This window comes from Neofelis nebulosa, chromosome 14, assembly GCF_028018385.1.
Source record: "Neofelis nebulosa isolate mNeoNeb1 chromosome 14, mNeoNeb1.pri, whole genome shotgun sequence".
NCBI classification, from domain to species: Eukaryota; Metazoa; Chordata; class Mammalia; order Carnivora; family Felidae; genus Neofelis; species Neofelis nebulosa.
In genome coordinates this window covers 41,421,759-41,449,479 of record NC_080795.1, presented here as the reverse complement: position 1 = coordinate 41,449,479, position 27,721 = coordinate 41,421,759, and the positions used below count along the sequence as shown (strand labels likewise).

The 27,721-nt window shown below is 37.4% G+C and overlaps 1 protein-coding gene across 5 annotated transcripts in view; it reads right to left on the bottom strand.

Moving 5' to 3' along the window:
- Nucleotides 1-27,721, bottom strand: part of DPY19L4 (dpy-19 like 4) — a 66,349-nt gene that overhangs the window by 7,343 nt on the left and 31,285 nt on the right. For 4 of the 5 annotated variants that reach the window (XM_058698599.1, XM_058698601.1, XM_058698602.1 and 1 more), the window contains 9 exons: nucleotides 25,488-25,619; nucleotides 25,293-25,391; nucleotides 24,534-24,607; nucleotides 19,245-19,403; nucleotides 18,472-18,591; nucleotides 12,446-12,566; nucleotides 9,881-9,937; nucleotides 5,788-5,870; nucleotides 1,711-1,843 (listed from right to left, as the gene is read on the bottom strand). In XM_058698599.1, the coding sequence (XP_058554582.1) occupies nucleotides 1,711-1,843; nucleotides 5,788-5,870; nucleotides 9,881-9,937; nucleotides 12,446-12,566; nucleotides 18,472-18,591; nucleotides 19,245-19,403; nucleotides 24,534-24,607; nucleotides 25,293-25,391; nucleotides 25,488-25,619 (978 nt within the window). The remainder of the gene's footprint in view (nucleotides 1-1,710; nucleotides 1,844-5,787; nucleotides 5,871-9,880; nucleotides 9,938-12,445; nucleotides 12,567-18,471; nucleotides 18,592-19,244; nucleotides 19,404-24,533; nucleotides 24,608-25,292; nucleotides 25,392-25,487; nucleotides 25,620-27,721) is intronic. The other variant, XM_058698600.1, reaches the window with a different exon arrangement.

Below are 27,721 nucleotides of genomic sequence, written 5' to 3'. Positions count from 1 at the left end.
TAAAATGTATGTCATAGAGACCTAATGTAGAGCATAGTGACATAGTTAGTAACACCGTACTGCACATTTAAAAGGTGCTAAGAAAGTAGATCTTAAAAGTTCTCATCATGAGAAAAAATTTTTTATAGCTATGTATGTTGATGGATGTTAACTGGACTTAATGTGGTAATCATTTTGTAATATATACAAATATCAAATCATTACATCGTACACATGAAATTAATATAATGTTATATGTCAATTACACCTCAATTATTTATTATTTATTTATTGTAAAAATTTTTTAACCATATTTTTTAAGGTTTTTTTATTTTGAGAGAGAGTGAGAGAGCAGGGGAGGGGCATAGAGAGAGGGGGACAGGGGATCTGAAGTAGCTCTGTGCTGACAGCAGAGAGTCCAATGTGGGGCCTGAACTTACAAACTGTGAAATCATGGCCTGAGCTGAGTCAGACACTTAACTGACTCAACCACTCAGGCACACCTATACCTCAATTTTTTTAAAAAGGCATTGTGTGGGGCGCCTGGGTGACTCAGTCGGTTCAACATCCGACATCAGCTTAGGTCATGATCTCATGGTTTGTGAGTTCGAGCCCTGCATGGGGGACTGCGCTGACAGTTCAGAGCCTGGAGCCTGCTTCAGATTCTGTGTCTCCTTCTTTCTCTGCCCCTCCCCCACTCATGCTCTGTATCCCTCTGTTCTCAGAAATGAATAAACATTAAAAAAAAATTTTTTTTAAATAAAACAGGAATTGTGGAAATACAAAAAAAAGCGGGGGGAGGGGGGGTGGTTCCTGGCTGGCTCAGTTGGTAAAGCATATGACTCTTGATCTCAGGGTTTTAAGTTTGAGCCCCAAGATAGGTGTAGACATCAGAAGTGTTGAATCACTACATTGTACACTTTAAACTAACATTACACCGTATGTTAACTAACTGGAATTTAAATAAAAACTTAAAAAATAATCTTAAAAAAAAAGGAAAACAAACTTGTTCAAGGTCACAGAGCTAGCACATGGCAAGAGTAGCATTTGAATCCAGGTATTCTAATTCCAGAGTCTTCTTCTTACAGTTTAAATTCTATATTGCTGTATTACCTCCTTAGCTTACAGCATACTTAAAAACTACATAAAATTCTCTCAAACTGAAAAACAGAATATTTGGAATTTAGGTTCAGTTGGTCACTGCTTCCAGATATGAAGTTAACATTTACATCTGGACCAGTCAAAATAATACATTCTATTGTATTATTAGATATTGTAATGTTATACTAAGTTATTAATAACAGCCCATACTGAAAAATAAACCACAGTGAGACAGAACTTTAGCTTGGAAATACAAAGTGTATCAAGACATTAACTGACAGTCTGCCTGCCTTCGGTAATTTGATTGAGAACAATCATATTTTCCAAAGAATGTTTCTCTTTGTGAAATATTACATATGAGTTCCCTTGAAACTTTGTGGAAAATTAAATGTTTCTCCTAGAAACTTATCAATACCATTCATAAAATAAAGAACTTAGTATTTTAATTTTGGCTCTCCTCTTGGTTAAATATATTACACAGCTTTTCAAAGACTAAAGCTAATAATCAACTCTTTCTAAAATTGTTTGGATTTTCCTAGCTAACCAGGAACACATGCATCATTACAGAGCTATACTAAAATAGAAGAGGGATGTTTAAAAGATTTAAATGTGTAATCTAAAATGTCTTACATTTTCATTTCTCTTGAGAAGATCATCATCGTTGTAAAGAGGTAAGCTGGTCACCATCCATCCCGTGCATAATTTAATCGCACCCATCAACTGCGGACTCCCTGCAAACACAGCTGCAACTGGAGCTTGCCTTCTGTAAAGAAACATAAAGATTTACACACTGAGAAGGTAAGTGTACTATTTAGATCAATGATTTATATCAACTATGAAACAGCAGGCAACTCAATCATGTATTGTATACTTGAATTTCTATATCAGCATTTGTTTCATTTATGAATTCAAAAAAAATAAGCACCTACTACGTGCCAGGAACTATTTTGAATGCTGAAAAATGGAAAAAAAAATTTAAGTTTTATTTTCATTTTTAAATTTATTTTGAGAGAGTGAGAAAGAACTTGAGAGCAAGTGGGGGTGAGGCAGAGAGACAGGAAGAGAGAGAATCCCAAGCAGACTCCATGCTGTCTGTGCAGAGCCCAGACATGGGCTCAATCCCATGAACCATGAGATCATGACCTGAGCCAAAATAAAGAGTCGGGATGCTTAAATGAGTGAGCCACCCAGGTGCCCTAACACAGAAAAAAAATTTAAAGGTGGGGTGGAGACAAGGTCCCTGGCATTTCTTTTTTTTTAATTAAAAAAAAAATTTTTTTAACGTTTACTTATTTTTGAGAGAGGGATAGATAATGAGCCGGGGAGGGGCAGAGAGAGGGAGACACAGAATCTGAAGCAGGTTCCAAGCTCTGAGCTGTCAGCACAAAACCTGATGCGGGGCTCAAATGCATGAGCTATGAGATCATGACCTGAGCCAAAGTCAGACACTTAACCGACTGAGCCACCCAGGCACCCCAAGGTTCCTGGCTTTTGAGAGAGATGGAAAGGATATAGGCCAGGTGGTAATACTACTACTAAAAAATAACGCAGGGTATATATAATGACAGGAATTTACTACTTTATATAGTGTAATCAATTCAATGGTGACAGTGTGAATTCTCAAATTTATCCTTCTGAAAATATTAACCACCACAACCCAAATCTTTCCCAATCCATCCATCTCCTGCTTCTTCCCTACGTTTACCATGTACCTGTCTGCAGATAACACATGTAGGACTTCTCCACTTTGAACGATGATCCAAAGCCCCAGAAAGATGCCACTTACAAGACTAGGAAACCTAAAAGCAGATCCCAAAGGGTTGCTCCAATGTCTTCACTAACCAATCCAACCAATTCAACATTCAGCATCCACTTACTACACGCTAGAGTCAATGCCAAGCTCTGGAAATAAAAGATGGCACACAGCCACTGTCTTCAGGGAGCACCCAGTAATGGGGAAAGAAACATGAAACAGGATAATTATACCACAGTAATATATAGAACTGCCTGATGTACAATGTCCAATGTTCAAGCCCCTATGCTTAAAAATAATGTGATAAATCACACACCCAGATTTAACTTCATCTTTTGTTAATGACAATGCAAAGCTATATAGTCAGTGTCCTACAATGGTAATCACAATTCACAAAAAATATTAATAGGCAATAAAGGTGATCTAAAGAAAACAATTTTTATACATATGAAATGTGTATTTACAGTAACAAAACCTTGTAATAACACCAATTTTCATTTCTATAAACCTATTCCTCATTTATAAAAACATTTTTGTCTCCCCCCCCCCCATATTTTCCTGTTTTTTGATAGTGTTTCATTTTTTCATGTTTTATTTTCTCCTTCTATGTCTTAAACATTTTTCAGTGTAGTTATTTCATAGTGTCTACCCACAGGGTAGACTAGTTGTAAAATGGCTGCAATGATTCTTACCTCATACCTATGCTCTCAGAGCAAACAGTGGTCCTGGTCATGTGACTCGCTTTGGCCAACAGAACAGAAACATAATGTGAGCAGAAACTTTTAAAATCTTTGACATTGAGATTTGTCCTCTCTTGCTACTCTTAAGAACTCTATAACCACTATCTTCTAAATGAGCCCAGGCTACCTGAGCTGGATAATGAGAGGCCCGTGGCCAAGTCAATTCCATTCTCCCAGGTGATACCTACCCAACCTTTAGACATGTGAGAGAGGCCATGCCTGACCACTCAGTCCCAGAGTAGCTAGCCCAGACCAGAAGACTCTTCCCCAACCCCCACTCACTGACTGCCAAAATAGTGAAAAATAAGAAATGTTTATTATTTGCAGCCACTAACTTTTGTGGTAGTCTATTATGCAGCAGAAACCAACTCACATAAATTTTATTATCAGAAATTTCTAGAGCTCTGGGGCACATGGCTGGCATAGTCAGAAGAGCATGTGACTCTTGATGTCAGGGTCATATTGGGTATAGAGTTTACTTCAGTAAGTAAGTAAATAAACTAAAAAAAAAAAAAAGAAAGAAAAAAAATTGTTAGAGATCTAATTCTGCTGTTTATCACAAACAACAGCTGATCTCACTGTGTTAGACTGTTTTGTCATGTGTTTTTTAATTTTAGAGCTCATCTTCATGAAGTCCTATTTGTGGAAACCTGTGTAGCCTGGGTTGAGAATATATCAGACACTCTAAACCACACAGGACCACTTTTTATGATAATTTTTTGACTGGGGGTTTCTTGGATTAGACAAGTATAATTTCAAACTGCAAACCTGTGTGAATTCAGATCCACTGCCGCAAATTCAGAGGAGAGACTTTTGTTTGACTAATAGCTGAGGCCAAGGAAGATATGCTTTCCCTACTACTGGATGGCTATTTTGTGGGTCTATTCTATCACTGATAGTGTAGTCCTCTGAGTGTCCCTTAGTCATATGTGTGTGTTGAGAGAGGGAAAATAGGGTCTCAATTGCAATTCCCTGTATCCATAGGCCAAAGACCATATCTTCTGTCCTGTGTGGGTTTTAACATACGCATGGCTATTAGGGGCGCCTGGATGGCTCAGTCAGTTGAGTGGCCAGCTTCGGTTCAGATTCATGATCTCACAGTCCATGGATTTGAGCCCCGGGTTGGGCTCTGAGCTGGCAGCTTGGAGCCTGGAACCTGCTTTGGATTCTGTGTCTCCCTCTCTCTCTGTTCCTTCCCTGCTCACATTCTGTCTCTCTCTCTCTCTCAAAAATAAATAAAGATTAAAAAATTTAAAAATAAATAAAATAAAATATGTATGGCTATTAAAATTAAAATCTTAAATTTTGGTAAACTTCGTTAACAAGACTAGCAGTCCACCACTTATCCAACCCAGGGTAAAAGAAACAACCTCTTGACTATCTAAATAAAGGAATATTTGTTTCTTTATATTCTACATTTCTAGGTGTAGCATAGAAAGAGTCTCAAATCTCAAACTTATCAATGCTATATATATTAGCTTTTTATTTCTTTAAGTAAGGGGCTTGAACTCACAATCCAGAGATCAAGAATCACATGCTCTTTTTTTTTAAAGTTTATTTATTTATTTTTGAGAGAGAGAGTGCGCATGCTTGTGAGCAGGGGAGCAGCAGAGAGAGAATCCCAAGCAGGCTCTGTGCTGTCAGTGCAGAACCCAACACTGGGCTCAATCTCATGACTGTGAGATCATGAACTGAGCTGAAATCAAGAGTCAGACACTTAACTGACTGAGCCACCCACGCGCCCTGAGTCACATGCTCTGACTGAGCTAGCCAGGTGCCCCTGAATGCTACTTTCTTTTTTTTTAAGTTTATTTTTGAGACGGAGAGCGAACGTGCACACATGAACAGGGGAGGGGCAGAAAGAGAGAGGGAGCCAGAGAATCCCAAGCAGGCTCCAAACTGTAAGCGCAGAGCCCAATAGCAGGGCTCGAACCCACAAACCATGAGACCATGACCGGAGCTGAAATCAAGAGTCAAATGCTTAACCATCTAAGCTACCCAGGTGACCTAATGCTGTATTTCCAATGGAGAGAAGTTCAATTAGAAAATCAGAATTATAAGTCAATCAAAAACTAAATATCTCTAAAAGCATGGGGCAAAATTCCAAGTTTTATGAGAACAATTTGGAAAAGGATTAATTTATTATTTCCCCTGAATTGATGAGATAGCATGCAACAATTGTTTAACAAAAGTGTTAAGCAGTTCAATTCTTACTTTATCCAGGTCATAAGTTCCACTGTATCTGGGTCATAAAATTCTTGTAGTTCCATTAGTTCTGTCATTAATCTTGGAAAAAACTAAAATGCAAAACAAAATTCCCAAAAAGTATGTGTAAGTATCCAAAAAGTTCAAAACTGCTCCAGAGTATTTACTACGAGACTAATGTAAGACAAACAATATTATAACATCATTCTCATGGAAAAAATATCATGGATCTTTTTACTTTCTTTCAGTGAGCTCCTCATTCTTCTCAGTCCAAATAATCTAAATAATCTATTTTATGGTTAATTTACTGCCTAGACTCAATAGTTTTATCATTACCAAACAATCATCAGTTTCATCTTTCAGGAACACACAATTAATTTAACAGGTTTATTGGCAATTAGTTTCGTGTTATACTACAATAAAGGATTTATATTATTTTATAAATATTCATATTTTGGAGTTGCCAAAACACTTTTTTTTTAATTCTAGTGTAGTTAACATACAGTATTATATTCATTTCAGGTGTACAATATACTGATTAAACAATTCCCTATATTACTCAGTGCTCATCAAGTGCATGTGTATTATATATATATATAATATATATATTATATATGTATTATATATACACACACACACATCTTCTTTAGCCAATCATATATCAATGGACAATTCCCTATATTACTCAGTGCTCATCAAGATAAGTGTGTATATTATACATATATATTATTATATATAATACACACACACACATACCATATCTTCTTTAGCCATTCATCTATCAATGGACACTTAGGCTGTTTCCATAATTTAGCTATTGTAAATAATGCTACAATAAACATAGGGGTGCATGTATCACTCTGAATTAGTGTTTTTGTATTCTTTGGGTAAATAGCTGGTAGTGCAATTGCTGGATCATAAGGTAGTTCTATTTTTAATTATTTGAGGAACCTCTATACTGTCTTTCACAGTGGCTGTACAATTTGCATTCCCACAAACAGTGCATGAGTGTTTCTATTTCTCCATATCCTCACTAACACTTGGTTTTTTATTTTTGGTTTTTTGGTTTTTTTTTTTTTTTATGTTTATTCATTTTTGAAAGACAGAGAGAGAACACAAGCAGGGGTGGGGCAGAGAGAGAGGGACACACAATCTGAAGCAGCACAGAGCCCGATGCGGAGCTCGAACTCACGAACGGTGAGATCATGACCTGAGCCAAAGCCAGACGTTCAACTGACTGAGCCACCCAGGCGCCCCTTTAGTTTTTTTTTTAAGTTTATTTATTTACATTGAGAGAGAGAGAGAGAGAAAGAGAGAGAGAGAAAGGCAGAGAGAGAATCCTAAGCAGGCTCTGCACTGTCAGTGTGGAGCCCAATGTGGAGCTCAAACTCACAAACCGTGAGATCCAGACCTGAGCAGAAGAGGCATGCGCTCAACCGAATGAGCCAACCAGGTGTCTCTGTAATTTTTATTTTAGCTCTTCTGACCAGTGTGAGATGGTATCTCATTATGGTTTTGATTTGCATTTTTCTGATGATGAGTGATGCTAAGCATCTTTTCATGTGTCTATTAGCCATCTGTATATCTTCTTTGGAGAATTATGTCTTCTGCCCATTTTTAAATTGGATTATTTGTTTTTTAGGTGTTGAGTTGTATCAGTTCTTTATATATTTTGGATACAAACCCCTTATCAGATATGTCATTTGCAAACGTCTTCTCCCATTCAGTAGATTGTCCTTTTGTTTTGTTGATTGTTTCTTTTGCTGTTCAGAAGCTCGCTATTTTGGTGTAGTCCCAAATAATTTATTTTTACTTTTGTTTCCTTTGTCTCAGGAAACATACCTAGAAAAATGTTGCTATGGCCAATGTCAGAGTAATTAATGCTTGTGTTCTCTTCTAGGATTTTTATGATTTCGGGTCTCACATTTAGGTCCTCAGTCCATTTTGAGTTTATTTTTGTGTATGGTGTCAGAAAGTGGTCCAGTTTCATTGTATTGTATGTAGCTGTCTAGTCTTCCCAACAGCATTTGTTGAAGACTGTCCTTTTCCCATTGCATATGCTTGCCTCCTTTGTTGAAGATTAATTGACCATAAAATTGTAGATTTATTTCTAGGCTTTCTATTCTGTTCCATTGATCTATGCGTTTATTTTTGTGCCAGTACCATACTGTTTTGATTACTATAGCTATGTAATATAACTTGAAGTCTGGGGTCACGATACTTTCAGTTTTGCTTTCCAAGATTGCTTTGGCTATTTGGGGTCTTTTTTGGTTCCATACAAATTTTAAGAATGTCTGTTCTAATTCTACTGGTATTTTGATACAGACTGCATTAAATGTGTAGATTGCTTTGGGTAATATAGACATTTTAACAATATTTGTTCTTGTTTTTTTTTTTTAATAAGTTTATTTTTATTTTGAGAGAGATAGAGCCAAGCAGAGGAGGGACACAGAAAGAGAAAGAGAAAGAGAAAGAGAAAGAGAAAGAGAAAGAGAGAGAGAGAGAGAGAGAGAGAGAGAGAGAGAGAGACAGAGACAGAGAGAGAATCTCACACAGGCTTTATGCCATCAGCGCAGAGCCTGATGCAGTGCTCAAACTCACAAACTGGGAGACCATGACCTGAGCCAAACTCAAGAGTCAGATGCTTAACCCACTGAGCCGCCCAGGTGCCCCCAATATTTGTTTGTCTAATCCATGAGCACGTGACATCTTTCCATTTCTTTGTGTTGTCTTCAATTTCTTTCATCAGGTTTTATCGTTTTCAGAGTACAGATTTTCATCTCTTTGGTTAGGTTTATTCCTAGGTATCTTATTATTTTTGGTACAATTGTAAATGGGATTGTTTTCTTAATTTCTTTCTGCTGTTTAACTTCTCTTTCTTTCTCATATTTATTTATTTTGAGAGAGAGAGAGAGGATGAATGAGGGAGGCTCAGACAGAGAGGAAGAGAGAGAATCCCAAGTAGGCTCCGTGCTGACAGCAAGGAGCCCAATGTGGGGCTCAATCCCACAAACCATGAGATCATGACCTGAGCTGAAATCAAGAGTTGGGACGCATAACCAACTACGCCACCCAGGTGTCCCTTTTTTTTCATTTTCACGAATGTGAAATCATGACCTGAGCCAAAATCAAGAGTCAGACACTAAACCCACTGAGCCACCCAGGTGCTCCAATAGAGTTTCCTATATATAATATCACGTCATCTGCAAATAAAAGTTTTACTTCTTTACCAATGTGGATGCCTTTTATTCCTTTCTTTGGTCTGACTGCTATGGACTTCTAACTTCCAGTACTATGTTGAATAAAAGTGGTGAGAGTGGATATCCTTCTTTTGGTCCTGACCTTAGAAGAATACCTCTGTTTTTCAATACTGAGTATGATGTTAGTTGTGGGTTTTTCATTACAAAATGCTTTTTAATAAAATTTTTTTTTAACATTTATTTATTTTTGAGAGAGACAGAGACAGAGTGTGAGCGGGAGAGGGGCAGAGAGAGAGAGGGAGACACAGAATCTGAAGCAGGTTCCAGGCTCTGAGTTGTCAGCACAGAGCCTGATGCAGGGCTCAAACTCATGAACCGCGAGATCATTACCTGAGCTGAAGTCGAACGCCCAAACTGACAGAGCTACCCAAGCACCCCCCAAATTGCTTTTTAATATTATCACCTATTTATTCAGTAATGTCCTTTGCCAATTATAAACTGAATTAGTAACAGAATTAGACTGTAGAAAAATGAGGGGCGCCTAGGTTTATAGGACTGAGCCCTGCGATGGGCTCCCCACTAAAGGCGTGGAGCTTGCTTGGGATTCTCTCTGTCTCCCCTATTCGCACACACATGCACATGCTCTCTCTCAAAATAAATAAATAAACATTTAAATATAAAAAAATAAATAAATAAGGAAACCACAGAAAATTGCATCATGCGGCATTCTAAAAATGTTTTAACTCTTGTATTGTGTTCCTAATGATAAAAAATTAGGCATACTAAGAATATCACACTTTATTTGTTAGAATAGTATCTCAATATAAATATGCTACACACATGTAAATTTATCACTACCTTGTAAAGTACATTTTCATAATATAAAAACCTGTTTTTCTTACCTCTTTCCATAAGCTGAGACCTATTATAGTGGGCACAGCCATGCTCAGAATAAGAGCCTAAAATATTAAAACAAAAATGATTGTGGATACATTTCAGAATGTACTGGAGGTACTAGACATTGACTCCATGATCAATCACAGATTCTTAGAGTTATAAAATTTCAGAGAAACTGAAGTCAATGTGGAACCTAGGTTCACAGAGTGAAATGGGTGAAGATTAACGAATTTAAGACATATTAAGCAGGAGATAAAGTGAGACATACATATTTACTACATAAATTTAAGGCAGAACAGAAAAAAGGTAACACTTATGGTAGTATTTCAAATAATAAATCAATATTTGACAATTCTGCCAGGAATTTAAGTTATGAAGAGCTTAAAAGGACACTGCACTGTGCTACCTAAACAGCTAGCAACAAAAAGGCAATGAATTAACACAAGAAAAACACCAATACATATCAATATGCAAGTATGCTAAAACAAGAACATATAAGTTCCTCTGGAAAAAGACCGGCAAAACACAACATGACTATTACTAAAGATAATTATTCATCATCCCTTTGCCAAAACCTGTTCTTCCTATTGTCCTATGTCTGTAACCCTATTTTGGTAACCCTAAAATCCACAGTCACACAAACTAGAGAACTAGGAAATATCTATGATTTCTCTCTCCATACTAATGAAGCACCAAGTCTCACTAACCTTCTTTTCTAATTTTTTTCATTCCAGTATAGCATAGTATTAAGTGAATAGACCCCAGAGTCAGAAAAACCTGGGTGTAAATCATGATTTCCACATTTATAAGCTATGTGATCTCAAGCAAGTTATTTAACCAGATTAACCCTTAGTTTCTTTGTCTATAAAATACAGACAATAAAACTTAGCTGTTAGGGCCTTTGTAAGCATTGAATAGCACATAAAGTATTTTATAACAGTACCCGACACGTGGTGAACACTCAATATATTGAAGCTTTTATCACTTCCATTCACCATGGCCAGTACCTTACCTTCTTGGCTTGAATTTGTCACCCTCAAGTCTATCCTTCAAAGAATTATAAGTGTGAACTGAGAGAAAACAGAAGACTGACTCTCTCACACTCACACATAAACATTTCAATGATTTTTCTACTGCCTATAGGATAAGACCAAGTGTTACAGCATGATATTCAAAGGCCTCCATGACCTTACACGTCTTGAATTCCCCAATCTCATTTCTTGACCACTCTTATCTCACATTTTATGTGCCAAGAAAAGTAATTATATCATGCTTTTTCTTTGCCACTGTTTTTATTCCCTTTGATTACAACATGTTCTTTGCCTATCTATGTTTATTCCTTCTCCCATGAATGCCCACCCTTTCCTTCCCATCCATCCAAGTAATAATTTATCATCTTTCAAATTTCAGATTGAAAAGTCTTTGAATCCCTAACAAGACTGAATTAAGTAGCCCTACTCTGTGTTCTAACAGTACCCTGTCAATACTTCTTATTATTTTTATGAATAGGAGACTGTAGTCTACCTGATGAAATTAATTTGCATTGTAAGCTCACTGCACATAGCAGGCACAGTGAAAATGTTGTATTCACACTGAAAACATACAATAGTTTGCCTGGGTGGCTCAGGTGGTTAAGCAGTTAAGTGTCCCACTCCTGATTTTGGTTCAGGTCATGATCTCACAATTTGTGGAATTGAGCCCCACATTGGGCTCTATGATGACAGTGCAAAGCCTGCTTGGGATTCTCTCTCTCCCTCTCTCTGCCCCTCTCCTGCTCGTTCTCTCTCTCTCAAAAATTAAATTAAAAAAACAAAACCAAAAAAAAAATTTGTTTAAACAATAAAAAAGAAAACATATAATAGTTCCACATCAAATCAAGAATGATATTATAAAAATTCTTTTTTTATTTTATTTTTTAATGTTTCATTATTTATTTTTGAGAGACAGAGCACAAACAGGGGAAGGGCAGAGAGAGAGAGGGAGACACAGAATCCGAAGCAGGCTCCAGGCTCTGAGGTGCAAGCACAGAGCCTGACTGGGGGCCCAAACTCACAAACGATGAGATCATGACCTGAGCTGAAGTCAGATGGCCAACCGCTCAAAATTAGTTCTTTTTTAATAAATTTTTTAAAAGTTTATTTATTTTGAGAGAGAGAAAGAGTGCATGCAAGCAGGGGAGGGGCAGAGAGGGAGAGAGACAGAATACCAAGCAGGTTCCACACTGGTGGCACAAAGCCCAATGTGGGGCTTGATCTCATAAACCGTGAGGTCATGACCTGAACTGAATGAAACCAAGAGTCACACACTCAACCAACTGAACCACCCAGGTGCCCCTAAAAATTAATTCTTGATAGCCTCTAACATTATTGATTCACTCGTATTTTTACCTTCTATTTTACTTATCTGCATTTAAATCAGAAATTCTAAAAAAAATTTTTTCCCCAGGATCTCTTTTTCACTTGTAAGTCATAATATCCTTTACTCACACCATTTCAATTGTATCCAATGTAGTTTCCATTTGTGTAATTGAAAGAGAAACAAGTACTTAACACAAAATAACAATGACTCACCAATAATACTGGGTGTACTGTTCGTAATCGAAGCCACTTGAAAAGTGTCATCCAAAGTTCAGGAGAACATACACCAAATGCTGCTAACATGCATACATAAGGAGTCCAGAGGTATTTCAAGCTAGAAAAGAATGGGAGTCACATATCAGATATCCCATGAACACCATTACTATCTAATTTCTCTTTTTTTAAAGATTTCATTTTTTTAAGTAATTTCTGCACCCAATGTGGGGTTCAAACTCATAACCCCAAGATCAAGAGTCACATGCTCCACTGACTGAGCCAGCCAGGCACTCCCATTTCTCTTTTCTCAGTTCTTTCCTACTACCCATGAAAATACCACATGTTAAGGGAAAATGAAAAGCTTAGCCTCTAACTTTCAGCAACAGATTGTTATTCATTTCTTAAATAATCAAGAAAACATGCAGGTTACCAAAATGAAGATGAAATAAGAGCATTAATATAGATGAGAGTGTAGTAAGGTTGTACTCTTGGAGAAAATATAAACTGTTATACTTTTCCAGAAGGCAATTTGGCAAAATCTATAAAAATTTTTTTTTAAGTTTTTAGTTTCGGTTTGTTTCATGTTTATTTATTTTTGAGAGGGAAAGAGCGAGCATGCAAGCAGGAGAGGGGCAGAAAGAAAAAGAGAGAGAGAATCCCAAGCAGGCTGTGCACTGCCAGTGCAGAGCCCGACAACAGGCTTGAACCCGCAAGACATGACTTGAGCTGAAATCAAGAGTTGGACGCTTAACCGACTGAGCCACCCAGGCACCCCAAAACCTATAAAAATTTTAAGTACTCCAAGACAACCCCATTTCTAGTAAGTTAGTCAACAGATGTATTAGTATATGTATATAAAGATACAAAGGTTTTAACTGCAGTATGTTGTTTTAGTAGAAAAAAAACTAGAAACCTGTCCTTCAGTAGGTATTAAATAGTTATGAAAAACATAAAAGCAAAATGTAAAATTGCATTTTACATTTTACTATATACTACTATATACATTTTTACTATATACTGCTACCCTAGCTTTTTGGTGATTTAAAAAAATGTAGGGGAACCCGGCTGGCTCAGTTGGTGGAGCATGCAGCTCTTAATCTCAGCGTTTTAAGTTTGAGCCCCATGTTGGGTATAGAGATTACTTAAAAATAAAATCTTAAGAAAAATGAAAACTGACTTGGACTTTGACAGAAGTAGTGTATGTATATATAGAATACATATTGCTAAGACAAAGGAACTGTATTAGTTTCCTCTGGTCAACCAATATTTCCTCCTAATTACCCCCATTCCTGCTATTCTTCAAGTCCCCCAGAACCAAAACTAGAGTCTGGTTTAGAACTCCAGGAGACACCATTCACATTGAATTATATGTACATAACATTCCCTGGAACACCAACTTCCTGCTCTAGAGATTAGACCACTATGTCCAGTCCAATGATTTCTCTGCATCTATCTCTTCCTTACCATTTTATTGCAACAGCCTGATAATTAACATCTCTACCTTTTGTTTGTTTTTTAGTAATCTCTATATCGTATGTGGGGCTTGAACTTATAGCCCCAAGAACAAGAGTTGAATACTCTTCCCACTGAGTCAGCCAGGTGCCCTAACATCTCTACCTTTAGACTCTCTTTCAGCCAAATGCCAGATGAACCTTCTTCAAACATAATTACAAGACACTTTTTGTTATAGTCTCTAGTGGTTCCCCAGAATCTACTGAAATAAATGAAAACTCATCTAAATTTCAGGGCCCTCAAAAATATGGTGTTGATGCACCTTTTCAGTTTTTCTCCTAGGACGTCCCTAAATATGATTAGTGTTCTAGCCAGAGTTTGCATAACAATCTCAAGTGTTCCATTCCATAATGCACATAAGTTTCTCCTTCTTGATACAAGCCCATCCATCCTCATCTAGTGCTGCCTTAGGCTCTGATTCCCTTTATAGCCAGACCCCTTGAGGTCCATGCTTACCACTTCTTCCTGCCTTCTACTTTCTGATTATGTACTCCTTTAAAAACTCCTTTGACTTCTGAGTTGCAATTCCTCCTAAAGTCCCTCTGTCACAGTCCCTACTGCTACTTACTCAGTTTCCAATTCCCAAATATTTTAGTTTTGGTCCCTTTCCTCCATCTTTATGGCTACTCTTTTCTATATTCTATTATAACACCTTCTTAACCAGCTTGTCTTCCTTTAATCTTGTTTTCCTCAATTATTGCTGCCAGAGAGATCTTACTAAAAACAAATCTGATATAACATTTTTGTTTATTTCTGAAAGACAGAGAGAGAGAGAGAGAGAGAGAGAGAGAGAATCCCAAGCAGGCTCTGCACTGTCACTGCAGAGTGCAATGTGGGGCTTGAACCCACGAACTGTGAGATCATGACCTGAGTTGAAACTAGGCATCGGATGCTTAACCAACTGAGCCACCTAAGCACCCCTGACATTTATTCTGTCCAGATTATTACACACACACAAACACACAAGAAAATGAACAGCCTGGCCAACCTCTATTTATCTCTGAAGGCTGTTGCCCCATTTAGGAAATCTTCCTTAAATTGACTTCCTCTGTCCACCCTCTACAACTGAGTTAGTACCTCTCCTCTTGAGTGATTAAAGCACCCTTTGTATACCTTTCTCATAGTACTTACTTTATTCTAACTCTTGGTTTACTTACTCTTTGAAACAAAAGAGTAGATTTTGTATTTCTTTAATCCCTACTGCCTACTTAATAGAGTGCTTGGCACATTCTGGGTGACTATGCTTATTATTTGCATGAACAGGTGGTCACAGTATTATAGGCCTAGTGAATAAATTAAAGAAGTAAAGATGAGTGAAAGAATAATGCATATTACATGTTCAAAAACAGGATCTTGAACTTAAAATGGTAGATCCAACAATGAAGAACGGTGAGAATAATAAAATGTTCTTCTGCAAAGAGAAATAAAACTGAGAGAGTACAAAGGGGGAAAAAGGTAACCCATGCACCAAAATTCTAGTACTATAAGGCAATGAGATGAGAATCAAAACATGAATCACTTAGAATATTCATGGTTTAACACATTTCTTCATCCTACTTACTAGGCATTATGGAATGCTAACTATTAGTGTGAACCACCATTCTCAATGTTTCAGTAAAAGATTCCCATTGGTCAAGGGTTTGGCAGTCTGATAAAGTGTACGGATGACTTATAAGAAAATGGTTTTATTTTTTTTAAGTTTATTTATTTAAGAGAGAGCATGCATGTGTGCGAGCGGGGAAGAGGCAGAGAGAGAGGGAGAGAGAATCCCAAGCAGGTTCCTTGCCATCAGCATGGAGCCTAATGCAGGTCTCGAACCCGCAAACCGTGAAATCATGACCTGAGCCAAAATCAAGAGTCAGTCGGTTAACCGAGTCTTCCAGATGCCCCAAGAAAATGTTTTTATTTATTTTTTTAATTTTTTTTTTTTTTAACGTTTATTTATTTTTGAGACAGGGAGAGACAGCATGAATGGGGGAGGGTCAGAGAGAGAGGGAGACACAGAATCCGAAACAGACTCCAGGCTCTGAGCTGTCAGCACAGAGCCTGACGCAGGGTTCGAACTCACGGACCGCGAGATCATGACCTGAGCCAAAGTCGGACGCTTAACCGACTGAGCCACCCAGGCGCCCCAAGAAAATGTTTTTAAATGCATAAAGTACATAGGTCTACAAAGGAAACCAATTATACTGAAATATTGATATCAAATAATAAAAAGATTTATAATATAGCACATTTGTACTTATTAATTAAGATGTTAAATGCAGGCCCAATAATAACTGTAACTTTGAGGTTGTGATGTGTATAGTATTTCAAGATAAAAAATTAATATAATACTTGAAAACAGCTAAGCTTTCTTTTTGGAAAAGCACCATGGGACTGTGATTCAGTATCTATATTCATAATTAAAGAAAATTTAACTTGAGAAATCTCATACTAGGATCAATACTTTTCATCTCTCCCTACTTCCCCTCTTATCCCTCTACCTCAGAATCTTTTTTTTTTTTTTTTTTTCAACGTTTTTTTTTTTTTAATTTATTTTTGGGACAGAGAGAGACAGAGCATGAACGGGGGAGGGGCAGAGAGAGAGGGAGACACAGAATCGGAAACAGGCTCCAGGCTCCGAGCCATCAGCCCAGAGCCCGACGCGGGGCTCGAACTCACGGACCGCGAGATCGTGACCTGGCTGAAGTCGGACGCTCAACCGACTGCGCCACCCAGGCGCCCTCTACCTCAGAATCTTAATGGCTCCTCTTCATGGCAGTGATTTATCTGATTTGTGTATTAAGAGGGAGAATTGAGCATATCCAGCTTAAACATTCTAGGCATCCATATTTTGTATCTTCCTTTTGCAAGGTAGGTGTAGACAGGGGCATAAACTTACCAAGGCTCTACCCATTAAAGAGGGAAAGCCCAAAGTTTGAGGACTAAGGTCAATTTGGGGTGGCAAATAGTAGAAGCCCTTTGTTCACACATGAAGAAGTGGTCTCCAATGCAACCTTTATAGAATCAGAATCATTCAGATGATTGAAATGTATTTCTCATATATTTGGTCTTTGTACGGTCCCTGGCTCACAGCTCCCAAAATTCTTAGAATCTCCTAAGTGATGAAACTGGAAAGGTGTCTTTTTTTATGTTAATGGTAACTTTTTGGAAGACACTCAAGGATGGGGCTGGTTGCCAGTGGAGCCAACCATGTGATTAGGGAGTTGGAACTCAGTCCCACTCCAAACCTCTGGGGAGGGAAAAGGGCCTAGAGGTTGAGTTCAATCACTAATGGCCAATAATTTAATCAATCATGCCTATGTGAGGCTTTTATAAAAACCCCAAAGGACAGGGTTTGGAGAGCTTCTGGGTTGGTGACCACATGTAGACCTGGAGAGAGTGGTACACCTAGAGATAACGGGAGCTCCGGACCCCTTCCTACAAACCTTGCCCTCTGCCGAGCTTCCATCTGGGTGTTCCTGAGTTATATCCTTTTATAATAAACTAGTGATCTAGTAAGTAAAATGTTTCCCTGAGTTCTGTGAGCTGTTCTAGCAACTTAATTGAACCTGAGGAGGGGGATCTAAGAACTTCTGATTTACAGCCAGTTGGTCAGAAGCACAGGTAATAACCTGGATTTGCAACTGGCACATGAAGTGGGTTGGGGGCAATCTTGAACTGTGGAATCTGATGCAACCTCTAGGTGGACAGTGCCAGAATTAAGTCAAAGTGTAGGACATTCAGTTGGTACCTGGACAATTGCTTGTTGTTACTGTGGGAAAAGCCCCTCCTCAAATTGAAATTGAGTATTCAAAATCATTTTATACCCATGTGTCTTATTTTTCACCTGAATCCAAACTTTAAAGGGTATCACTTACTGAACTCTTAACCTCACAGCACGATTTACCTCTATTTCATTTAACAAAGTTGTAATTTTATTTTTGTGTGATTAATATATGTCACCTCCATTAGGCCACAGTCACATAAGGTTACAAACTGTCCACTTTTGCTTACCCATGTAACTTCAGCACCTAGTACAATGCCTGGTCCTTGGAAAACATTCAATAGTTTTTGAACAAATGAGTGAATAAGTAAATGTCAGTTCACTGTACTATAAGCACCTCTGTAAACTCCAGATAAGAAAGTTTGTAGATTTTGAGTTTTTATAGTTTCATAAATATATTCTTTTTTTTTTTTTTTAAGTGTTTTTGTTTTTGTTTTGTTTTGTTTTGAGAGAGAGTGCAAACAGGGTAGGGACAGAGAGAGAGAGAGAGAGAAAGAGAGAGACACACAGACAGACAGACAGAATCCCAAGCAGACTCCACAATGTCAGGGCAGAGCCCAATGCCAGGCTCAAACTCAGGAACCATGAGATCATGACCCGAGCCAAAATCTAGAGTCAGACACATAAACCAACTGAGCTACCCAGGCGTCCCTCATAAATATATTCTTGAAAGTATCCATTTATTACCATTAGAAAGGACACCTGTTTGTAAAAACAAATAGCTCCAATAAAGTACACTTACCCTTCTATAACCATTGCAAGAGAGCCCAATAAAATAGTGTGAATCACATGATAAATTATTTCTGGCCTTCCTCCAATTCGTCCATCTTCAAGCGTAATAGTTTCTTTCAAGGACTTGCCACTACACAAAGGAAATGTTTTTTACTATCGAAAAAACATTTTTAAATAATCAAAGATCTTAAATTTTTTCAAAAAAAAAAAAAAAAGAAATACAGGTGGTTCTTGAAATCTGAAAGTATATTCTGATAGTGAAATGCCTAACTTATATACATCTCCAAGTCCTTGAAAGGGCTTTTAAGAACCTGAAGAAACTGACTCAGTGAAGACTAAATATGAAAATTCAGGAAATATGACAAAAAAGATTTTTAGGTTCCTTTTCCAAGATTATCACTTAACTAGTTATTGCTTTCAGCCATGACAAAAATATTTTAAAATAGTCTTGATAATTTAAAATCACTTACATTACTAGCTTCATTTAGGTTAAAAAAATTATTCTTACGTTCAGTAAAAATATGACTAAATCAGTGAAGGAGTCTAACAGTTTAAATGAATATTATTCCTACATTAAATTTGTACATCATGTATTTAGATGTATAAACAAATTTGAATATTATCTGGTTAAGTTATAACGATATTGTACATGTTCATAACAAGAAAATGGACCTAGAAACTCTAAAACAAATACACAAATATTGGAAGGATACTAAAAATTGATAGTTTACATATTTCCATAAGGTATTAGTTAGCAATGTGATGATTCTCATAGGTACTTACTTAATTCTCCTAAAAATAACTTGCATCATAGAAAGAAAACAAATAATTAACACTAAAACATAGAAAGGTAATAAAGAAGACTGTGTCAATCGCAAAAAAAAATCTTGAGATGGTGCCTGCAGGGATTCTTGACACAGGAGCCAATTCATTGTAAAATTCCTTGAGAAAACAAAAAGCATGATGTTAAAATCACAGATGTTATAAACTACTGAACATAAAAGTATTATCTCAATAAAAACATAAAACACAAAACACATTTCCTAAATTCACTTGTAACAGTACCCTTTATAAATGAAGATAATAGCATTAGTAACTCTTCTCAACAAATTGCCCTAATAAATGTAAAACTGCTGCTTTGTATTATCCAGTAATGTGACCATCTCTAGAATTCAGTATAGTTTCAATAGAGTTTCACTTTCTATTTTTATCTGGAAACAACAAAAAATTCAGCTGTCCAACCCTCCCATCTGCAGCGCTCAACATGGTAGCTACTAGATACAATGGGGCTATTAGCACTTGAAATGCGGCCAATGCAAATGGAGATCTACTTTAAGTATCCCGGATTTCAAACATAAAAAAAAAAATGAAAAAGGACAAAAGAATACAAAATAGCTCATTAGTAATTTTTATACTGTTTGCACATTAAAATATTTTAATAAATCAGATTAAATAAATTTATAATTAAAATAAAATTCCCTTGTTTCGTTTTACCTTTTTTAAAATTTATTTTACTTCATTTAAATTTTTAACGTTTATTTATTTTTGAGAGAGAGCAAGAGCGTGAGCCAGGGAGGGGCAGAGAGAGGGAGACACAGAATCAGAAGCAGGCTCCAGGCTCTGAGCTGTCAGCACAGAGTCCGATGTGGGACTCGAACTCACAAACTGTGAGATCATGACCTGAGCTGAAGTTGGATGCTTAACCAACTGGGCCATCCAGTACCCCTCTTTTTACTTTTTTTAATTTTTTTTTTTTTAACGTTTATTCATTTTTGAGACAGAGAGAGACAGAGCATGAACGGGGGAAGGTCAGAGAGAGACAGAGACACAGAATCTGAAACAGGCTCCAGGCTCTGAGCCTTCAGCACAGAGCCCGACGCGGGGCTCAAACGCACGGACCGTGAGATCACGACCTGAGCCGAAGTCGGACGCCCAACCGACTGAGCCACCCAGGCGCCCCTCTTTTTACTTTTTGTAATGTGGCTCCTAGAAAATTACATATGTGACTCACATTATATTATTGGACAGTCCTGTTTTATATGGATAAATGTAATTCAACTAGGACCCATTTTGAAAAATATTTCTTTTAAGTTTATTTATTTTTGAGAGAGAGAGCATGCACACGAGTGCGTCGGGGAGGGAGAGACAGGGAGACAGAGAATCCCAAGCAGGCTCCATGCTGTCAGCTCAGAATTGGACATGGAGCTCAAACTCATGAACCATGAGATCATGACCTGAGCTGAAATCAGGAGCTGGATGCTTAACCCACTGAGTCACCCAGGTGCCCCACAGGACTCATTTTAAGACAGAAGTCATAAGATTTAACACATAAACATTTCAAGCTATAAGAATCAAGATAAACTTCTTTTGACTCTAAGCTAAATATGATTAACAAGACTCCTGCTTATATATAGTTTTATCTGCATTCTCACATCTGACCCATCTCCAACCACCATTTTATCCTTAATCCTAACCCTGGGAAAGGAGCTAAGAGATGGAGTGATCTTCGGGAGAGCTCATGGGTGGCCTGAGAATGCCTGCTTCACAAATCACTGGGTTTAGAATTAAAGGTCAAAGTTTCACAATGTGTCAAGCAGCAATACAACTGTATCAAAGAGGCTGCTATCCAACTGTCTTGTATATATGATTGTATGATGAATTCATGTCTTTTTTATCTGCCTATTAAAGGTACTAATTCTGTAAGATCCAATTCAAATTTCAATTTCATAAATATTCTTCCATATCACCCAGTCTCAATCTTTCCTTCCCCATATTCCCATGGCACTTTACTTATCCTTCTATTATAGCACTTAATACAACTTGCTAGTTTAAGATTATAGTCATTTTTTAATAGCTCAGAATACCTGGCCTAGTATCGTGCACATCCAATATTTATTAACATTTCTTTACTGGTTCTTGAAAGTCTGTCTCAACAGAAATGTTTCCTCAAAACCTCTTTGATCTTGGCCGCAGCAACATCTTACTCGGCATGTCTCCAGAGGCAAGGGAAACAAAGGCAAAAATGAACTATTGGAACCTCATCAAAATAAAAAGCTTCTGCACAGCGAAGGAAACAATCAACAAAACTAAAAGGCAACTGATGGAATGGGAGAAGATATTTACAAATGACATATCAGATAAAGGGTTAGTATCCAAAATCTATAAAGAAGTTATCAAACTCAACACCCAAAAAACAAATAAGCCAGTGAAGAAATGGGCAAAAGACATGAACAGACACTTCCTCAAAGAAGATATCCAGATGGCCAACCAACACATGAAAAAATCCTCAACATCGCTCATCATCAGGGAAATACAAATTAAAACCACAATGAGATACCACCTTACACCTGTCAGAATGGCTAATGTTAACAACTCAGGCAACAACAGATGTTGGATGTGGAGAAAGAGCATCTCTTGCACTGCTGGTGGGAATGCAAACTGGTACAGCCACTCTGGAAAACAGTATCTAGGTTCCTCAAAAAATTATAAATAGAACTACCCTACGACCCAGGAGTTGCACTACTAGGTATTTAACCAAGGCATACAGGTATGCTGTTTTGAAGGGATACATGCACCCCCATGTTTATAGCAGCACTATCAACGATAGTCAAAGTATGGAAAGAGCCCCAATGTCCATCGATGGATGAATGGATAAAGAAGATGTGGTTTATACACACAAGGAAGTATTACTTGGCAGTTAAAAAGAATGAAATCTTGCCATTTGCAACTACATGGATGGAACTAAAAGGTATTATGCGAAGCAAAATTAGTCAGAGAAAGGCAAGTATCATATGACTTTACTCATACGAGGACTTTTCGAGACAAAAAAGATGAACATAAGGGAAGGGAAACAAAAATAATATAAAAACAGGGAGGGGGATAAAACAGATGAGACTCATAGAGAACAAACAGAGGGTTACTGGAGGGGTTGTTGGAAGGGGGATGGGCTAAATGGGTAAGGGGCATTAAGGAATCTACTCGCGAAACCATTGTTGCACTATATGCTAACTAATTTGGACATAAATTTAAAAAAAAAAATTAAAAAAATATATATTAAAAAAAAAAAAGAAAAAAAGAAATGTTTTCTGACATTCTGGTGAACTACAAATCCTAATACCCAGTTGGCACATGTGAGTGTAAGGCATTTACTATTTATACCACCCATGTTATTAACTATACAAAAACTACCAAGTGAGATGTCAATATTCTTAAGAGACCTTACCTTATTCTTAAAACACCTATTATATTACCCAGTGAAACAAATCTAGTACCTGACATGCTGAACAAAGGGGCACTACATAACATCAACTAAGAAATGCTAGACAAAAGCAGCCCTTAATCCTATTTGTGAATTCTAGAGTTTTCCAAGGTTAAAGAAAAAGTCAGGGGAAAGGCTAGTCAATTATGGAGATCTATAACCAATTTTTCCTAATTGCCTGCTAAGTGTCAGGCCTATAAATATCCCTGAAAAAGACATGATCCCTGCCCTTACGGAGTATATGGCCTCTTATAGGATCATTTTACCTCAGTAGATATCCACACCCGACTTAACAAACTTCAGAAGATTTCTCAAGTGTTTAAACCATGTCAAAAGCTTTATTAACTGTGATATAACACACATGAAATTCCATGCACAGCATCTAAAATCCCATGTAATCACAGTGAATTATAAGGTTCTAAGGTATATTAGAAGAACTAGAAAAATGTGTAAATTTTTTTTCTGTTATGCAAGTGGACTCCATCAGTGCATAAGTCATTTATTTCACTTTAGATTTAAAAAATGCATTTAACAAACAAAAGGTACATTATTCTTGAATTTAAAAGTCAGCTTCTGATCTAATCCACTATTATGACCCCAGAATGAGATTCTTTGCAATGAAATAAGTATCTTACTGCCCACCTCTTTTTGATGCAAACATTTTTAGTGGTTACAATTACATTGGTTCTTGGGCGCCTGGATGGCTCAGTCGGTTAAGTGTCCGACTTCAGTCTAGGTCATGATCTCGCTGTTCCTGAGTTCAAGCCCCACAGCTCAGAGCCTGGAGCCTGTTTCAGATTCTGTGTCTCCCTCTCTCTCTCTGCCCCTCCCCCACTCATGCTCTCTCTCTCTCTCTTTCTCTCTCTCTCTCTTTCGCTCGCTCTCTCTCAAAAATAAACATTTAAAAAAATTTTTTTAATTACATTGGTTCTTTATTTATTTTAAATCTTTAATTTATTCTGACTTTAGACTGTATCATTGTTCTGCATTAAGAGAAAAAATACTCTCAAATGCTGTCACACTATTAGGGTTTAAGTACATCTAATTTATAAAACACCTAAATGAGATTTTTTTTAAATGTTTTTATTTATTTTTGACACAGAGAGAGACAGAGCATGAGCAGGGGAGGGGCAGAGACAGAGAGGGAGACACAGAATCCGAAGCAGGCTCCAGGCTCTGAGCTGTCAGCACAGAGCCTGACGCAGGGCTTGAACTCACGGACCGCGAGATCATGACCTGAGCCAAAGTCGGACGCTTAACCGACTGAGCCACCCAGGCGCCCCTGTATTTTCTAAGTGGTATAGAGTTAGACAAACTTTTTAAAAAATTTTTTTTAATGTTTATTTTTGAGAAAGAGAGAGAGAGGGAGAGAGAGCACACGTGCATGGGGGGGGTGGGGGGGGGGTGAAGAAAGACACAGGGAGACACAGAATCTGAAGCAGGCTCAGGCTCTGAGCTGTCAGCACAGAGCCTGATACAGGGCTTGTACTCACGAGTCAGGAGATCATGACCTGAGCCAAAGTCACATGCTTAACCAACTGAGCCACCCAGGAGCCCCTAGATAAATTTTTATATAATCTAAAACTTATTGGGGTGCCTGAGTGGTTCTGTCAATTTCAGCCGAAATTCCTAGTTTCGGCTCAGGTCATGTACTCACAATTTGTGGGTTTGAGCCCTGTGTCAGTGTCTGTGCTAATGGCACCAAGCCTGCCTGGGATTCTCACTCTCTTCCTCTCTGCCCCTTCCTGACTTGTGCATGCACTCTCTCTCTCTCAAAATAAATAAACTTAAAAAAATTAATAAATAAAACTTACTTAGTCATATTTAATCCAAATTTTACTTCAAGGAATTTCAGCATGTGCCCATTTTCTTTGTGTGGGACAAACATCTGGAAGTAAAAAACACTAGTTACAATAAAGAACTGTTAGCTATGCTCACAGCAATATGTTTCTGTCTAGAAACTGAAAACACACAAGACTATAAAACAAAAAATATGAATTAAAAAGGAACTAAATAATACATGCTATAACTATGAAACAAGGAGACTTGACATACTCTTTTGAACACTTTTACTCATCTCAATTTACTCCATATACTACTTAATATTTTATTTTATTTTTTTTTTAATTTTTTTTTCAACGTTTTTTTAAATTTATTTTTGGGACAGAGAGAGACAGAGCATGAACGGGGGAGGGGCAGAGAGAGAGGGAGACACAGAATCGGAAACAGGCTCCAGGCTCCGAGCCATCAGCCCAGAGCCTGATGCGGGGCTCGAACTCACAGACCGCGAGATCGTGACCTGGCTGAAGTCGGACGCTTAACCGACTGCGCCACCCAGGCGCCCCACTACTTAATATTTTAAATGAAATGGAAAATAAGGCGTATCTTTTAAGCGTATCTAGAAAAGAATCAGAATCCTATATTCTCATGAAAGAATGATCATTGTTCAACTTGTAATTTTACTGTAAAAACTTTATTACCATGCTATGTTATTATGCTCATTAAAATTTAGCCCCGTACTTTCATTATTCAACTTGCTCTTCTACGTGAATTTCAGACCCAGAGTTATTTACCTTCATTATAATATTCAGTGTCACTGTCAGAGTACACACCAAGTAAAAATTAATCACTTTCATTATTTTGGCTATAAAAGTTCCTTTTTTCACATTCAGCTGTGGGGAAAACAACCATGAACAAAGAAGTGAGGCATGAAAAATGAACAATTAAAAAATTTACCACAAGAAAGATAAAAAGACAATTCTTATTACCTGAAGGCACTTGGCAAGCATTAAGGCTACTACTAAACTTAATAGAGGAGACACCAATAAAGCTGAATTCTCAAACTGCAGTAAATATCCCAGAAAGAGAGAAAATATATAGATTTTATAAACTTCATGAACCTGTTGAAACAAAATAAGATGAATGAGAATAAAATGAATCTTACTGTACATCTTTTCATTGGTTTTGTTTAGAGTAGATTATAAATAATTATTAGTATCCAATTATATTATTATAATCCAATTATAAAATAAATGCTCTACTATAATTTAGGATATATTATACAAATGTTTAATCTGTATTTTTAATGTTATGGTATGAAATGAATTTCTTATTTTCTTAGAAATAACTCTTATAAGCAAAGTAAAAAGCTTTAAAACCAAGAACATCTAAATCAGACTGAAAAAATCTTAGTCCCAGGCTCTGATTTAATTTTACTTGGCTTGCCCTGTTATTAAAATCCATCTATACATCATCAAACTGCATACATCAAAAATTATAATCTTTAGCAGCAGTTCCCAAACACCACCTAGTAAAAACATTGCCATGAAATGTAGCACCAGAGACCAGTATTTTTAGATTTGGTCCATTTAACAGTGAGCATAAGAAAGTCAAATTCAATATCCTAATAGAAGATCTCCCGAGAAAGTTGTTTGTCTTAGAAGATTTCTTTTCTAAAAAAAAAAAAAAAAAGGGGGCGCCTGGGTGGCGCAGTCGGTTAAGCGTCCGACTTCAGCCAGGTCACGATCTCGCGGTCCGTGAGTTCGAGCCCCGCGTCGGGCTCTGGGCTGATGGCTCGGAGCCTGGAGCCTGTTTCCGATTCTGTGCCTCTCTCTCTCTCTGCCCCTCCCCCGTTCATGCTCTGTCTCTCTCTGTCCAAAAATAAATTAAAAAAAAAAAAAAAAAAAAAAAAGATTTCTTTTCTAAAATTCAATAATATAGTAATTTTCTCTACCATAAGATTAATTCCTTTTGGAAAGGGAAAACTAAGACAAAATATAGACATTAGTTAGGGGAGGAAATCAAAAGACAGAGTATTAAAGGGAAAAGAAAAGAAAATGAAAAAGAAAAAGAGAAAGAGAAAGAAAAAGAAAAACAGAACAAAAAATATCTGGCCTCTTAGAAGGCCAGAGCCATTAAGAAAAAGAAATACCTCACTGTAGGAAGGCTGAAACATTGACAGGGAGAAGGCACAATGGGATCTTCCAGGTGTTAAAAATATTCTACTTCCTGATTTGGGATGCTGGTTCTGGAGATGTGTGCTAGTTATTGAGTGACTGTCTCTTAGCTCCAAACCTATCCCTCTACCCACTGTCTTGTAATGCTGGGGTTGAGGACTCTGCTTTCTATGTCTCTGCTTTTCCAGTTGGCTCCCTATTAAACTCTGCCAATATGAAATGCTAGAGAGAGATAATAAGGCTGAAGAAGAAGGGAGGAGCTTGTGGCTTCCTGTCTGCTTTGCAGCTCCTGTGAGTATCATATCAGCAATACTTCTTCACTCCACTAGAGCAATTCCTTCCAGCTAAAGCAGCTAAATGCATGTGCAGCTTCTCCAACACTCGACAGACCAGCTGTAACACATTCTCTTGCCCCGGAGACCCCAGGGCCAGCTGGACAGAGCCCCCATTCTCAGAAGTCTGGGTTCCATTTCTCCAGTTCAGAGACTCCAGCAAAGCTGGGAGGCAGCCCCTCCTTAGAAGCTTAAGTTTCAGCTCCACAGGGGTTCCTCTTCTAAGTTTTGAAGTTTTAAAAACTCCAATTTCTCCCCTTTGCTCCCTCAACTCTAGTGGTGGTAACTGCTTCCTGCAGTTGCTTCCTGTATGATGCTTTTGGGTTCTTACTACCCTTTCAATTAATAAGATAATGGCATTGTATTTGATTAATGACTCTTTATGTTAAACACCCTCAATTCAATTAACCTAAATGTTGGTATTCATCAGGATTCTGGATCATCTAAATATATAGGATGAAGACAAGAAAGAGCAAGAAGACCCAAGAGTTTCTGGCTTGGACAACATATTAAATACTTAATAAATGTTTACAAATAAAAGATAAGAAAAGAGTGAAAAAGATAAAGATAAAAAAAGGAACCAAATATTGATGGGAACCTTTAACCACTGTAGGCAGTTATATAAACTGATAGAACCATTCTGGACAAAGACTTGGTATGTGGTTAGGTTGAATATGCATATATCCTTTGACTTGTAATTCCACTATGAAGTGT